Source organism: Haliotis cracherodii, unplaced genomic scaffold (genome assembly GCF_022045235.1).
Source record: "Haliotis cracherodii isolate W230 unplaced genomic scaffold, xgHalCrac1.p SCAF_1, whole genome shotgun sequence".
NCBI lineage: Eukaryota > Metazoa > Mollusca > Gastropoda > Lepetellida > Haliotidae > Haliotis > Haliotis cracherodii.
This window is the reverse complement of record NW_027266264.1, coordinates 21766080-21783303: the sequence shown is the minus strand read 5'-3', so window position 1 is coordinate 21783303 and position 17224 is coordinate 21766080. Positions and strand designations below refer to the sequence as shown.

Genomic DNA, 17224 nt, shown 5'->3' with positions numbered 1-17224 from the left:
TCGGCGGTGATATATTAGATATGGGTGATATGGTTGTGTTTCAGACATTCAGTTAAGCTACGTTTTGGAAGATGGTACACCTATAAGGCGAACCGAAGTCATGTATTAAATGACTTACAGTATTTAACCACATTACTGTAGTTACTTAATATACAACCATTTGAATCACGATCTTTTTGACTTGTGTTTAAGTATTTGAAAAACGAGAAACGACAATACGAACCCGATGCTAACTTCAGGCTGCTGTCTTATGAAGTACAGTCTAGCGTTATCATTGTAGAGTTTTTCCCGGCGTGTCTAGACCAGACTTCCCAGGCCTAAGTGGGTTAATTAGTGAATGTTCCAAGATCTTCATAAGTCATCATTCCATTTAGTAAAACTAAACATCACTTATCTAGAAGAACGTCCGTAGTGTTATCGTACTCCGTGATTACTTACTTACTTACTTTGGAGATTTAACGTGCGCTTTCCGACTGATGCGTATTTCGCACACGGGCCCGGCCAGGCCATTTAATGTGTTTCCGAAAGGGGCGAAAGTGGTCTGTGCAACCCAAGAGGTTGGGGTAGGGGAGGAGAACTAAGGGAGCTGGGTATGGTGGATGTTTGTGTGTTTATGTAATTTTGATTTGGTGGATTATAGTGTTTTTAGATGCGTTTTATTAGTACTCCGTGATTTTGTGCTGCCCCTTTTATCTGTAATGTCATAGCGCCCCTTTTATCTGTAATGCCCCTTTTGACTGTAATGTCGTAGTGCCTCTTTTGTCTGTAATGTCATAGCGCCCCTTTTGTCTCTAACGCCCCTTTTGTCTGTAATGTCCTATTTCACGATAGATCTTGTGCCTATCTCCAATAAGTTGTTGCAGCTATCTGTTCATCTGTTGTGTCCATTCTGTCTTTAGTGTTGTAATTACTGCCCCGGAGCTCGAAATGTTCAAACGACCTAAAGGGGGCTTCTTCCAGCTCTCTAGACTAACATCTAGTTTCTGAAATGAACACATTTTACAGAAAAAAACAGTTGTTAAGTAATAATAATAATAATAATAATAATAATAACTAAGCATTTCTCAAGCGCTGGTATCCAGTGAAGAACTGGATCAAAAGCGCTGGCAGGAAACTCTAACACAGATGGGGTTCTACTACAAGCTGAGTGTTCCTGAAGAGGTAGGTCTTCAGTGTGCTCTGGTAGCTATAAAAAATGATATATTAAATAGGAGCCCAGAGACTTTCTTCATTTTCAGATGATACTGCAGTAATATAGACTTGACAAACTTATAGACTTGCATGGACTGTATTGGATATAGTTGTTTCAGGGTCTGTATGACACACAACAGGCTGTCTAACACTGCCCGCTGGGGTCCCCAGCCGCCCTGAGTCGATTGGCTCGCTAACGCAACTGAGTCGGACAAGAGACTGGGCTACCATCTGTAAGGACAACGTAAACATACTTACAGGCAATATCTATACGCATTTCTGAACACTGATTGGTAACCCGTGATCTTTGAAGATTTCGATATTACGAAGGGAGCATGTTGATTAATTTATTCAACCTAAACAAACAGACAAAAGGAATGATGGAAGCTCATCGGATGTCGTCATTGGGAAATACCTTTGGTGGTTATTGTTTAATAAAAACAAGTATTCCGGCAGAGAACGCATTTTCGGATTTCGGATTGCGTGGATAATACTACTAATAATTGCTACTCTATTGTTGGCATCTATAGTTCCTGGTATAACCCTACACCTTTTGTATTCGACGTCTTGATGCTTGATTTCACCTTATGCTCAGTTGATGAGTTTATTACAGGTATAATTAATGGTAGCACCACTCAGATTACCTGACAGAGGTTCCTATTTGGCATTCCTGTGTCTGGGGAAATTATTCAATCTAAATCAAGGCTTGAAGTGGGTGAAGTGTATGTCATGTAATATGCACGTGACAGCGCAGCAAGAGAGGAATGATCAGCTGAGTTGCACAAAACGCACGTAAAAGGATTAACAGAAAATCCGTTGATTGATTAATCACTGTTATCTTGCATCGTGGATTTGTCAAAAGTAAGTGTTTACATGTGTAGGTTTACAAAAGCAGATGGAATACACCCATATGTGGGCGTGAAGTGATGATGTAAAAACAACATACTTTGATCAAAGGATGAACCGATAATACGTTTATTGATTTCTGATTGTTATCTAATTCAATGGAGTTTTTTAAAGAACAGTGGACATCATGAAAATAGTTGCCACGTGAGCCATCTCAGCTGACCAATCTATGTGAAACACCTGAGACAAATTTACGTGGTCAGCTGAGAAACGAACATGGGTCACAATATCCTGAAACGATATATATATATATATATATATATATATATATATATATATATATATATATATATATATATATATATCAGAGTTTCTCTGTACAGCTTCAGATGTATGGGATACTGTTCCTTTATGATGATATATGCGGACACATTCCTCGAACAAGGTAACAGCCGGATATTCATATAACACTTGTCGGTTGTAATTACAATATTTGCATTTTGTTTTCATTTATTTGCTGAAGTTCCATACGTAAAAACATATCCGGCAACAGCAATCACTTGTTCAAAAGTGCTACGCTTATGGTTATTATTATTTTACACAGATATAGCAAAGCTGCAACTAAAATAACTCGATAGCGGAATATTTTATATCTGGTAAAATACTAGTGTCAGATACTATTCACCCGATCATTGTATCATTCTATATTCTTTGAAGTTGTATTTATTGTGCATTTTATAACCGAATCGGTAGAATGGTAGACACATTTCGGATTAGTTTACGAGAAAATAAACACGGTAATCTTTATTTCTGCATATGATACAATGCTTAGCAGAGCAGACAATTCAATTTAAAAGGTAAATCATCATGGTTAGTGATAATTTATCTGAATTTCACATTTTTATTGATCAAGTTTGTTATCCCCTGTTCGTTTACCTGAATTCTCTGAAGGGAACTATGTAGTTTTTATTGCACGATGTTGACCGACAGCCTGACCCTTGCATGTTGTACATGCGTTATTCAACAACAAAACACATGTCAGTTTGGCTGCAACTCTTTATTGTATCCCTTTGTTTTAATATACGACTTCTTATTCTTCGATCCTCCGATAGGTGTCTCTTTGCGCAGCGCAGCGAGAAAAGCGCCGAACACAAGTCGAACCTGTCGAAATTATAGCCGGACCACCCCGTCTCGTTGATCGCTTAACGACAAGCATGAGTTGGAACGTCGCTGCAGTGGACGGATGAATATACGAGTGAGTGAGTTTGGTTTAACACCGTTTTGAACAGTATTCCAGTTATATCATGGCTTATCAGGTTAATGTGGGAGGAAAGCCCGAAGTAATGCAGGTCTCAGACGTTTACCACTTTGGGGAAACCCACGAGCATATGTATGGTGCCGACAGACCTTGAAACATAATCGGGGCGAATCGTGATTAGAACCAACAATCAAAGTCAAGTTCCTCGGCTTTAATTGTCTTTTTTCCAAAGGTCACAGTCTAAATGTAGGGATCGTTAAAAGGATGCGATGCTTGCTCCGAACTCGTAGCTGTTCTCCATGTTTACCCCCTTGATCTTACCAAGTTCCATCTGAGTATTCATTCAAAATACCGCTTACCTGGAAGTTAACCAAATATTTCAGTTGAAATGTATTTTGCCAAAGGTAATAAGCCAGAACCAACGAACACATTTATCCCTGCCTCAACGTTTGCTATTTTTAACCGCTTCAGAACTTTTGACAATAAACGTTTTCATTCGGATACAATTATTGCACGTAAAGCCAGGGGTCCGTTATTATGTAAGGTCTCCAGGGTAAAGGTAAATGGTATGGGATCTAAGATCTATAAACATATGAGAGCACGTTAATTGTTAGTGCAACCTCTCACGGAGCTTATGAAGGCTCGCATCGGAATCTATAGGAACGCAACTCTGCATTAAGGGGATAAAACAAAGACTTGTAGACTCGAAGTCAGTACGTCGTGTGAGGTGTCCATGTTAAACTGCCGCATGTGATCAAGTTAAGAAGTTTCCATTCTAGTAAAGCAACCACACACACACATGCATGCAAGTCGCTAAAAAGTGCAATAATCTTGAACGCAACATTAAACCCCGTCTCACTGTCGATAGCAGCTCAGTCGATCGATGCGAGCCCACACACTTTCTCATCGTCGCACTTGATCCAAGTTGCCTGTTGAACGTCCGCGTTGTACCAAAGCAGAGAAAGCTGTCACTTCCGCGTTCTCAGCGAACTGTATGTTGTCAGCTCACCACCGTTACGGTTCTCCTTCACGAAATCCTTCACCCGCATCTGAACAGGTTACAATAACCTCGCCCCATCTGCGTAGCTATGAAGTTGCCAAACGTCAACATTTTCAAGCGATTTGCTGTCGAGCCGGTGACAGTGGAAACTGTAACCCATGGTATTTGAGATACTAGCATGACGTCACGTATAAAGCAAAGCTGCGAGGTCTTGATGTTTGAAACGATCATAGTTAAGATTAAAGATGTGAGAGAAAGAGCGTGTTTACTCATTAAAAGAGGCCACAGGCATATAAACGTGCCTATCTATAGATCACTCGATTATTTACAGACCGCCGCCATATAGCTGGAATATTGTTGTGTGCGGCGTTAAGCAACAAACAAACAAACAAATATATACTGAACCGCAAAACCGTCAACATGCATAGATAAATGAGAAACCTTGTTTGTCCAAACACTGTAAACTTACTTTGAGAAATATTAAAAAGATAAAACTTGTCCAAACTGATCATCAAGGTTGAAAATAAAGTGTCAAATGTTCTTAAAGTGAAACACAACACTAGTCTCTGAGAAAATGGCATCACAAGTCAGTATCTCGTGTTTCTGCCATGTGCACTGATGACTGCCGTGCAACGTCAAAACATGGAATTGAGGGGGTTGATGAAGGCCACAGGCACTTGAGCCCACACTCTGAGGAACGCCTGATACAGTTCGTTGCTCTCGCAGTGTAGACATCATGCTGAAACTCGTGGTTGCGGTGACGTGCCAAATGAGGTATGGCTTGTGGTCTCAAGACTTGATCAATGTACCGAGCTGCTGTAACACCATTGCCTCTCCCTGGACCGATGTTCTGGAAGGCCACAGGGCCGACCCTCTGTGCAAGGCCAATTCCACCCCACACCATGATGCTCGGACCACCCCCGAGTCTCTCTCAACAACAAAAGCATCCGCATAACGTTACCCACGGCGTTGCCAGACTCTCAGTTGAGATACAGTAACGGCTATCGTCTGAGAAGAGGACTCTTCTCCACTGCTGGTGGCGCCAATGCTGGTGCTGTGTTGCCCACTGAAGACGGTCCCGGCGATGATGTGGTGTCAGAATTTGTCCTCTTTGTGGCCTGTGACAGTGGAGGTGTCTGCTCGTCAATGGTCGACGCACAGTGTCCGCACTAATGTGCCCATGGTTTGTCAAGCAGTTTCCACAGCAGTAACAAAGCGATCTTGAAGATGCTGTCGCACAATCTCACGATCCTGACGTCGGGGGGGTGGGGGTGGGGGGGGGGTGGGGGGGGTGACTCTTGGTGTTCCACAACGTGGTCGGACATCTTTAGTGTTGGTGTTCTGATACTGCTGCTGGAACCTGTATATGGTATTTACGTATTTATCGTCCAAGGGCTTGGTGTCGCTGATTTCTTCTCAATCTTGGCATGTGGTAGCAATTCAATAACGAATGAATGTTATCCGATCTGTGCGGATTTTTATAGGGCAAGAAATGGGGGAACACATGTGCATTTCAATTTACCATGGCCGTTGACCTGATGCGTTTGGGCGATCGGTTATATTGTCATCTGCTTTGTTTTTTATCATCAAATTTCATTTTTCCGGACAAGGTAATGTTAAATTTTAGAAACTTTGACAAACATTACCCACATATTTAAGTGACAACTTTTCATGCAATGTTACTTGGGGTGACGTTTCTTTTGCGGTTCAGTATATTTATGAATACATGAATATTTATTGTAACAAATGAGAAGGATTTATATCACGCAAAACGCTATTCCAATGCAAGCAGTTCAGTTCATAATTTAATTGAGAAGTAGACATATGTTGATAATATTTCTAAGAATAAACTATTCGAAGTACTCATATGAAATGAATAAACATTTGTTTATCTGGGTTTACTCTGTAAACTGCAGGTATATATTTATATCTTAAAAAACATATGTTGGACAGTCTGAAAGGTAGTGGTTTTCATTTACATATATTGTTTTATTTGCAAAATATACGAAGACGTAAGTTTTTGTTTATACTTTCCCATCCCTTCTAACATTAGGTTTTGCTCAGAGCATCTAGAACGACGAAGAGAGATATGATATCTGTAAGGTATTGAAAGAGACAGATATTTCTAGGTTGAAGTAGAGATTCAAATTGACTGTATGTGCAAAGTTTAGAAGACTTATTTACATCTGAAAACCATTCTTGGCACCAACATTATCGCAACAATCTTAAGTTTACATTTTCGAAACAATCTAATCACAAGGCTAATTAAAGATACTTATCGTACCTGTGACAGAGAAGAGACTAATTTGTGTTTCCCTGTGACGTCACGGTGATTTTTACAGCCACATAGGAAGATATCGAACAGTTCAGGACACATTCAGCGATTCAAGTTTACATGCGGCAAATGCAGTCATTACATGGGATTTGTCTACATGACACTTTTTATGGACAGCAACTTCTTTTATTCTTTGTACGACGCGCCAGAGCTACTTCTTGCTCCTTCATCAGGCGAATGCTTAGAAGTGCATAGAGTACTATATGTACACATATACATACACATATCATGATGTTTGCACAACACATTTTGGGATGAATGTTAATAAATAACAACATAATGACAAAGCTAATGACATAGGATTAATGTACAAAAATAACAATATAAGGAGAAAGCCAATGAACAAGGATGACGATAACATTATAAATGATGAAGCTAAGGAGGAAACAGATGAATTTATCACTGGCATAGAAAATGGACAACAACTAGCACCGAATGGCAACGTAGATTATCTCAGACAACAGATCATCTCTAAATTTAAGAAACCCGCCTGAACAAATCACAACCTCACCCGTGACGAGTCGTTCACCATCACAGAGGCTGACAAGGGCAAAGCTGCACTCATCATGGATACACCCGAAGTCATGCAGGTTGGTAACAAATCCGTAGAATACTCCTACCACCTACAAAATCCTACACAGTCGCTTTCTTTCAACTAAAATCTTTAGATGTGACACAAAAATATGTTTTATGATACCATTCGCAGCTGTTCCACAAATTCATTCTTTTGATAACACTGGCATTGCACCAAAGTGAACAAGTCTCGCTGAAGTAGTAAAGTATCAGGCCTGTATATGGCTAATTCTCCATAACATATGTTCACGTCCAGATCTTATCGTTAGATATCTAGATAGAGATAATCTGCTCAGAAACGCATTATTGCGACATCATCAACTCTGCACTATTAACGCTGTTAGCAGATATCTCTCACGAACATGGAAAGGGTATTGTCGCTGTGAATTATCAGCATCATTCCAGGGAGACTAGTATACAAAGACTTGATAGACTCCCTGATAAATCGTTTCATATAGGTATCTCTTCCTTCACCAGCTGTGACCACAACCGTATTTTGATGTAGTTTGAACATTTACTTGAAAATATATATTAAACTTTCCATTACGTCAAGAGCAAAAATGTTTGATGATCAAAGTATCCTTGTACGGATATACACAAATTGTATCTCTCACTATTTCATTAGGAATACTGTAAGTCTATTAACATCCTGGATTTGTCTTACCAAAATACTGTGACGTGCTTTCTAGCATATCATTTTTCATGAAAGACAGTTTTACCCATTCATCACATCCATATACGTTACAGGCAACAACACTCGTTGCCAGGTGCCCGGCCATGGGAATAGGTCCACCGAAGTACAATCCTGAATCATGAATGAGATTTATCTATTTTCTCTGTTTGACATACAAACCTGGTACTTTCTACATGAGATACTTATGTGCACTCCTGCATAAACAAATGACTGTTTAAGTTATGTTACAAATGTACAATATGTTTATAGGGCTCGGTCATTTAGTACCCTTTCGGTCTTTTGACTTCAGGATGTCGTATTTCTGCATTAAAAATCCTATCACCTATACTGTGTTACTACCTGTTTGTAGACTTACTATGTATTATAATGTATTATTATTAATGTTTTATAACGGATACCCTACACCAATCACCTTTACGTATGAAGGTGAGGTGAGGTGAAATTGGGTTTAACGTCGCGTCAAAGATTATTGCACTTATATAGCGACGTGCATGCACAAGAGTGTGCGGCTGCTTGTACTAGTCCGAACTGATGCCGATTAATAGTGCTAGCTCACTGAGATACCATGCCGCAGTTTAACATGAATACCTCACTCAGACACAGTATACTGACTCCGAGCCGACTAGTCCTTGATTTAGCCCCCCGAGCGCCAGATAGGATCAGAACAAGTACCTTCTTTAAACGTCTTTTGGTATGACGCGGCCGGGGATCGAACCCCGGACCTTCCGCTCTCCTGGCGGACGCTCTACCTCTAGACCACGGACGCGGTTATTTACGTATGAAGGGTTACTATACCACCTGAGCCTCGCTAAGAAGTACAGGCAAAACTGCATTCATTTTTGCAGTAAACATTAATATTATCATGCATAGCGTTAATGAACGGTACATTTTTTGTTCACTTAACCGGTTACAAAGAACAAATCTGAACAAATCATCACGTTGGATTAATGTCGGCCTCGACCTTGGCAGGTTGCCACAGATAGATACTCCACTGGGACGTCAGAATCATGAGGTTGAAGGATTCAGTTTGGGGGTAATGTACGAACTCTCCCCAATCAGGGTGACCTGTATAAAGGCAGCCCTGGGAATTACAGAGTCATGAGGTTGAGGGGTAAATTACCTCTACTCCAGAAGGGTGTCAAATATATAGACCACCCTGGGAAACATAGAATCATAGGAGGTGAGGTGAGGTGAAATGGGGTTTAACGTCGCGTCCAAGATAATTGCACTTATATAGCGACGTGCATGCACGTGTATGTGTTTGTGTGGCTGCTTGTACTAGTCCGGACTGATGCCGATGTATAGTACTAGCTCACTGAGACACCATGCCGCAGTTTAACATTAATATCCCACTCAGACACAGTATACTGACTCCGAGCCGACCAGTCCTTGTTTTAGCCTCATAATGCCGAGCGCCAGACAGGGTAACAACAAGTACCATCTTTTAACGTCGTTTGGTATGACGCGGCCGGGGATCGAACCCCGGACCTTCCGCTCTCCGGGCGGACGCTCTACCACTAGACCACGGAGGCGGTCCAGAATCATAGGAAACCCGCTTGGGGGATAACTCCCCAAGCAGCGAGACATATAAATGCAACACTGGAAAATACAGTCATGATCCTGAGGAACGGATGTTGATATTCTTCAACTTCTCTTGAAGAGAGCACCGCGTCATCGTTTACAAGTATTTTATTAGACACAGGCAGCACAGTGCCATTAGAGTAATAAGGTTGATGAAACCAGCTGCCACACAGTGCAGATAGAAGGCCCCCCAGAAGAAGGTGAACCGATACTGCGGTTTGAGGCCTCGATCTTCCATCACCAGATCACCAGGGCGCATGTTGTAAGCGAAGATTATCGGATGGATTATCGACAGAAGACCTGGAAGTAAAATAATGGGTGAGAGAGTCGTATTTAACGCCGCATTGAACAGTGTTTCAGGCATATTACGGGATGCCAGCGTAATGTAGGACGATAGCACGAAGTGTATTGGACATTTATCACTTTCAAACTGGGGGTTTGATCCAACAATGGAAGAATTCTGGCACGCCTAAGCGACGGAAGTGAAACAAACATAATTTAACAGATTGCTTGAAGTACATGTAGAACATGTACGATAGAAAGTGAGGAAAGGCTCCTTTGGGTGCTCTCCATCTACAAACAAGACATTGTAGTTATTTGATCTAGACTAAACCGTTACGTTCATATGAACATTTTGTTTGAATGTCTTGATTTAACATCCCGATATTGTCAATCGGCCTGAAGCTGCAGCTGTGCATGATCTTCACGCTAAAAACGTGAGGAAATATCCATGTGGAAGGAAGGGGGTTTACCTGTAGTGGTCCACAAAACAAGGAACGGTCCCATATATCTCATTTCGTCCAGCTTCCCTAGGAAGACAATGCAACCCCACATGATTGATGCAAAACACAGCAGAGTCAGACACAAGATGGCAAAGAACTGCACTGCACGCACCCATCCTGTAAAGGACAAACATTTAAAGAGTCAGATAGATCCCAATGTATTGAATACAGAATATTTCAATTCCTTGTCACAAGACTATGCCGCACTTGCGTGGATTTTAGTCTCCTTCATAAATAAATATATAAGTCATATAAGTTTTCATGACATTTGCGGTATCATGTGCGAGGTGCATGCCTACCCGTATAAAAATGCAAACCTAGCAATTGAATGCAATAATTAACATGTCTGCGTATTCCGTTTGGGAATGTAATGTGCCATTGTCAGCATGCATGCGGAAATTTACCTGGCACACCAGCAAGGAGCAAACTGAAACAATCGTTAGGGCTTGCCTCATGGTCTACCTGAAACATAGATTTAAGAAGTGTTGTAAATGCATATGGAACCTTCAAAGCCTGCAACTTCGTTCTTTGATCCAACGAGCTTCCGTTACAATTGCTAAAAATGAAAGCAAATGCCATCTGAAGTTTATTGAGAAAACTATGTGAAATGCTGGACTTCCTCATTGATAACATCTATGTAAAATTCGGGGGTAAATCATTTAGGTAAGAGGTAGGCACCCCAATGGGCACCAACTGTGCAGTTCTGTTTCTTTATGGATATGAAAAGGAATTTCTGCTCACCTTTTCGCGAACACCTGGTATCATCAAAATTTGATAGTGATTCATAAACATATACAGGCTCATGATACAGTCGTACAATCGACCCTGCTTTTAGCAGAGTTTTCTACGGAATTTGGAAAGGGATCTGTCGGTTTTATTCATTAGTATGAGATGCCAAAGATGACATTATAGTAATGCAGAGCATCGACAGTTAGCTTCAATATCAAATATTTTCAGATTAAAACTGAAAGGTTTCAATATACGTTTAGCATTGGACACCAACTCAACGCTCAGCTGACATTTCTGCCAGACAGGCCGTTAAAGAAGTGATGCAGGTATCAGACGCTTACCAGTTTGGGGAAACCCTCGAGCACGGTATGATGCTGACAAACCTAAAAACATAACCCGGTTGTCTCATTGGTGGGAATACGTTTGTGAAGCTACAGCTTCATTGTTCCAGAGAGTACCTAGGGGATGATGGTTACAGTGAGAGGAAGTACATTTTCAGAGAATTTATGAGCTTGCCATTGGTCAAAGTGCAACACTCCCTTCAGCAACACCTGCATGTTGTGAGAGGCGACTAACGATATCGGGTGGCCAGGCTCGCTATCATGGTTGATACATGTCATTGTATCCCAATTGGGTAGATCGATGGTCACGCATGATATCAATCACTGAACAGTCAGGTCCAAACTTGGTTATTTACATAATGCAGTCAAATAGCTGAATATTGCTGAGTGCTCAGTTGAACAGAAAATATGGAAAAGGGGTAAAATAAGGATAAAGGTAATCACCGAAAAGATAACATTGTATGTTTCACCCCACTGCTGACGACGCATGTACATGTCATTACATTTGTAACGAAAATGTCTGAGTGATGTCCATAAGAGGTTTCAGCTTCAAGAATGGTCAAAACACATTGGTGAAATCAAAGTAAAAGTTGATGATATCGCAAAAAACGGATCACATGCATTGAGGCTCACTATTAAAAACAACAAAAACGCAAATTGCAAAACATTTGGAACAAAGGAAGCTGTGTAATGTCCTTGACAGGTCTTAAAATATTGGTACCGTTCACAAATATGTGAAGTTTCAGCTTCATTGGTCCAGTGGTTTCGTCGGAGAAGATGATTTGGATGCACGATGGCAAGACTGACGCCGGACAAGAAGGCCATGCCTTAAGCTCACTTAACTTTCAGCATGGTATCCAAAGAGTGGGTGAGTGAGAAACCAACGGACACACATCTCATCATACATTCAAATCTTAGTGCTCGCTACCCCTAAAGAAACATCTGAGCACATCCCATCACGAGTCACGTCAAAACAACTTTTATCCGACCCATCTCAGAACGTCGCTTACCGGATAGGGAAAGTGAGAGTCGGAATGTGTTTTCTAACCATGCAACCTCGGGGTACTCCGAACGACAGTCACGGGCGGTAGGAGTCATTCCGTCAAAATCATCGTCTACTCTCGCTTCAATTGGGATAAACATTTCAAACGGAAGAGACTTTCAATAGCACGTGGAAAGTACTGTCTTACTGCCATAATTGATTTTTGTTCAGGTTTCAAATTTCGAATCGAGAACTTTGTCAAAATGTTTTTCAAAGTCAGTTTGAAACTAGTCCCACAAGGTTTGAGAAAGCTGCTCTGTGATTGGTTAATGTCGTCTTCTTGTTAGTTTCTTTGGTCGGTCAAAGGAGGAGGCGCAGCGTCGCGTCCCTTGGGCACGCCAGAAACCTATGATTGTGTGTTCAAATCCCGGTTCGCCCCGATTATGTTTCTCGGTCAGCACCATATCCGTGCTCGTGGGTTTCACCGAAGTGGTAAGCGCGTACGACCTGATCACTTTGGGCTTTCCTCCCACATTAAGCTGACACGCCGCAATATAACTGGAATACTGTCAAAAGCGACGTCAAACCCAACTCACTCACTCATGTGACGAGATGCTACTAGATACTAGATACAACAATGATGAACAATAACTGAGCCCAAGATCAACACAACGAGTACGTCCTTACCTGAAGATTAAAGTCATAACCACATGCACTGAATATTCCCGCTTTAGCTATGACACGTCCTCGTACGTAGTGCTTTTTCTCATATGCAACCATCCACGTATCGTAGCCGAGGCCGACGCAGTAGATGATGAGGAGGATGGCCCCTGATCCAGCCACGGACGCCTTCCCGGGTCGCACGCGCCCTGTTGGACTGATGTCAATTTGGCTCGGCATCCTTCAATCTCCACAATTTCAGAAGTAAATTCTAAACAAAATCAAAATTGTGTATGAGCACTTGTTCGACAGTTTGACAATCATACCTAAGATTTGTGACATTCATTCTTTGATTAATCTGTTGAGCTAGTATAAAATTCCAGTTCGGTAACTGTTTTCCGGGTGATATTGCCTGTACATATCTTGAGAAATATAAAGCAGGGCACAGGATGCTTTCGGTCGGAATTGTTGTCATACTGACGACGCAACCAGGAACGGTGACGGCTGGATTAACAAATTCGATGTTTCACGTAAAATACACACATAGAAGGCCTATGCATGTCTCTTTATGATTCAGTAAAAAAGATCTTCGCGGGTTATAATTAATACACCGGCCCAAAAGATTATGTTAACAGCATTGCATGTTTTTTGTTGTTTAACGCCGCACTCAGTAATATTCCTGGTATATGACAGCGGTCCGTAAATAATCAAGTCTGGACCAGAAAATCCAGTGATTGACATCATGAACATCGATCTACGCAATTAGGATTCGATGATATGCATCATCCAAGTGAGCGAGCCACACGATTCCGGTAGTCGCCTCTGAAGACAAGCATGAGTTACAACGTCGCTACAGTGGACGGATGAGTGTACGAGTGAGTGAGTTGGGTTTAAATGACTAACAGGACTTTCCGAAGGTCACAGATCTCTGCTTATCTTCCTGATCTGCCAAGCACCGTGGAACAATATTCTCAATTGAATCACTTTGTGTGTATTTTTCTGTATGCAATCATGTAATTTCCACATCAAAAGATTTCACTATAACTCAATTCCTTGTATTTGAGACGATGAAGTCATTCTTCAACCCTCGTTGATCACGGTATATCAGGTTAATTACCAAAAGCCTGAAATGAGACGCGGGCCATAGTTATTCGCTGACAAAAGACATAATCTTGACCATAATCAGGACGAATGTTTGCTTGGATCGGCCAACCTGGAATGGCTGATAATACACGGCCCTTTCCTGACCGTTACAGTGATGCATTGTATTTTGAGGTGAGGTGAAATTGGGTTTAACGTTGCGTCCATGATTATTGCACTTATAAAGGGCTGCTTGAACTTGACCGGACTAATGCCGATTAATAATGCTAGGTCACTGAGATACCATGCCGCAGTTTAACATGGATACACCCCTCATACAAAATATACTGACTCCGAGCCGACCAGTCTTTGTTTTTCTCTCATTAATGCCGACCGTCAGACAGTGTTACAAGTACCATCTTTTAACGTGTTTTGGTATGACGCGTCCGGGGATCGAGCCCGGACTTGCCGCTCTCCGGACGGACGCTCTACCACTAGATCGCGGAGGCCAGATAATAATTCAAACCAGGATTGAGCCCTTTCTGGTATTAGATAGAGCGGATGCAAAATGTCACCACTCAGAATAGTCTTTTCCAGGCGTCATATGGTGAAAAGGGTAGGTCGTCGTCAATATAACCACAGCCATAAACATGCATATCGCTTTTTAAAAAAAGTCCATGTCCCAATTGAGTATAAGTCACGTACAATTCACATAATTCAATCACATATTGTTTTCTAATCCAAGAAAACAATAAGCTGGTGTGTTAAAAAACAAAACATAAAGAAGCGTATCTTATTCTAATACAGGACTCAACAGTAATCGATGCTTGCTCCGAACTCGTAGCTGTACTCCTCCTTGTTAACGTCCTTGTGCTTACCTGAACTGAACTGATCTCAGGCCGCTATTAGCGGCATCAGAGGTACAGATTTATTTCAACAACAGAATACATATAAATACAGAATAGATACAAAAACATATTTGCCGAGCATGCATGCATAGTTATACAGATTCACTAGGGCAGCAATATATGTGCAATTCAAAAAGAGGGAGAGTTACTTGTTAGGTTTAAACAATGACATGATGATTTTACAGAATTTGGACAGTTTTCCCAATGTTCCTAATCGTGAATTATTGAAAAGTAAATTCATTTTATGCATTTTGAGTTCCATCTGAGTACACATTCAAAATACCGCTTACCTGGGAGGGAGTTAGGGGGAAAAACAGAACAAACGAACACATCTACCCCTGCCTCAAACACTAGCTATTCTTAACCAAACTGGTTTCCGCATAATAACTTTTGACCGTTTTCATTCGGATACAATTATTGCACGTAAAGGCACGGGGGTCTTATGTAGTCTCCCTGGTAAAGGTAAATGGAATGCCTAAGATCTATAAACATATGCAACACGATAATTGTTAAGGCAAGTTATGATTTTATCTGGCAGGGTGATTATTGTGTAGCCAAAGTCATTTGAGCAAACTGGATTTTTCTCTGATCGTCGGCGGGCGATTGGGCAGCCTAGTTGTTAAAGCGTTCACTTGTCACGCCGAAGACCCGGGTTCGATTCCCGACATGGGTACAATGTGTGAAGCCCATTTGTGGTGTCCCCTGTCGTGATATTGCTGGAATATTACTAAACGCAGCGTAAAACCTCACTCACTCACTCTGATCGTCGGCGATCTGGACAACCACATAACGTTATTAGTAATTAGTCACAGCCTTTCAATGAGATGTGTGATCCATTTACAGCCATAGGATAACATTGCATGGCTGAGGATATATTCAACGATTCAAGTATACATGTAGTAAATGCAGTCATTACATGGGATTTGTTGTCTAAAGTGCACATGCAATCGTCTATCTCCGTGGGAAAGGTAAATGGCATGGGAACTTATATCTAAAAACATATGAAAACACGATCATTGCTAATGCAGGCTCTCGCGGAGCTTAAGAAGGCTAATTTTCGACCCCGCATTTAGGGGATAAAACAAAGACTAGTCGACTCGGAGTCAGTACACCGTGTCTGAATGAGGTATCCATGTTAGACTGACGCATGTTGTCAGGTTATCAAGTTATCAAATTTTTAAAACTGCGGCAGTATTCCGGAGTAGTAAAAGCAGCCTCTCACACATGAATACATCTCTCTGAATAAGTGCAATAGTTGCGACATCTTACCGTCACCACCGTCGTAGCTCGATCGATCGATCGCTGCGAGCCAACACACTTTATCACTGTAGCACTTATTCCTGGTCTGTTGAACGTCTGCGTTCTACCAAAGCAGAGGAAGTTGACACTTCCGCGTTCTCAGCGAATTGTATGTTGTCAGTTCACCACTGTTACAGTTCCCTTTCTCCATATACATCACCCGCATCTGAAAAGGCGACAATAACCTGGCTCCATCTGCGTAGATATGAGGTTAAATGCAGAGCCAAATGTCATCATATTCGAGCGATTTGCAGTCGACTCGCGGACCGGTGATAGTGTAAACTGTTACCCGTGGTATTTGAGACACGAGCATGATGTATTAAGCAAAGCCGCGGGGGTCTTGCTTTTCGAAACGACCAAAGCTAAGATTAAAGATATCAGAGTTAGAGCTTGTTTTTTCATTGAAAGAGGACACAGGCCGTTATATATATGGATCACTGATATTTATGGATCACTTTATTGTCAGGTCCCATAGTACGCAAACATATTTATTAATTCATGAATATTTATTGTTACACATGAGAATTATTAATATCACGCGAAAAGAATATATTAAACGTATTCCAATTAAAGGAGAATCAGACATACATGTATTTTGATCACATTTCTAAGACTAAACTACTGAAAGTACTCGAGATTAATAAACATTTGTTTATCTGGATTTACTCTGAAAATTTCAGGTATATATTTATGTCTTCACAATTTCGAGATGTAAATGGACTGTTTGTACAAAGTTTTGAAGAATTATTCATATCTGAAAACCACCTCGCAACAATTTTAATTCTACCATGACTACGTGAAATACTCAAATTTGATTGGACAATCAATTTGGGTTGAAAAAAACCAATGCTTGATTTTATGGTCGCAGATATATTCAAACCATTTGTCGTGGAATCAGACGATGTTAGGATAGAGTGTATCACAATGACTCATTCGGAATCAAGAGATAATATAAGGGTCAGGCG

The 17224-nt window shown here is 41.1% G+C and overlaps 1 protein-coding gene across 1 annotated transcript; it reads right to left on the bottom strand.

Moving 5' to 3' along the window:
- Window positions 1–9573: 9573 nt before the first annotated feature.
- On the bottom strand, window positions 9574–16506 carry LOC139461933 (uncharacterized). The gene is made up of 5 exons (XM_071243422.1): window positions 16230–16506; window positions 13000–13243; window positions 10665–10722; window positions 10231–10377; window positions 9574–9778 (listed from the first exon to the last, which is right to left on the bottom strand). Exons 2-5 carry the CDS (start codon window positions 13210–13212, stop codon window positions 9576–9578), a joined length of 621 nt encoding a protein of 206 aa, XP_071099523.1. The 5' UTR covers window positions 13213–13243; window positions 16230–16506; the 3' UTR covers window positions 9574–9575.
- Between the last annotated feature and the right edge of the window lie 718 nt (window positions 16507–17224).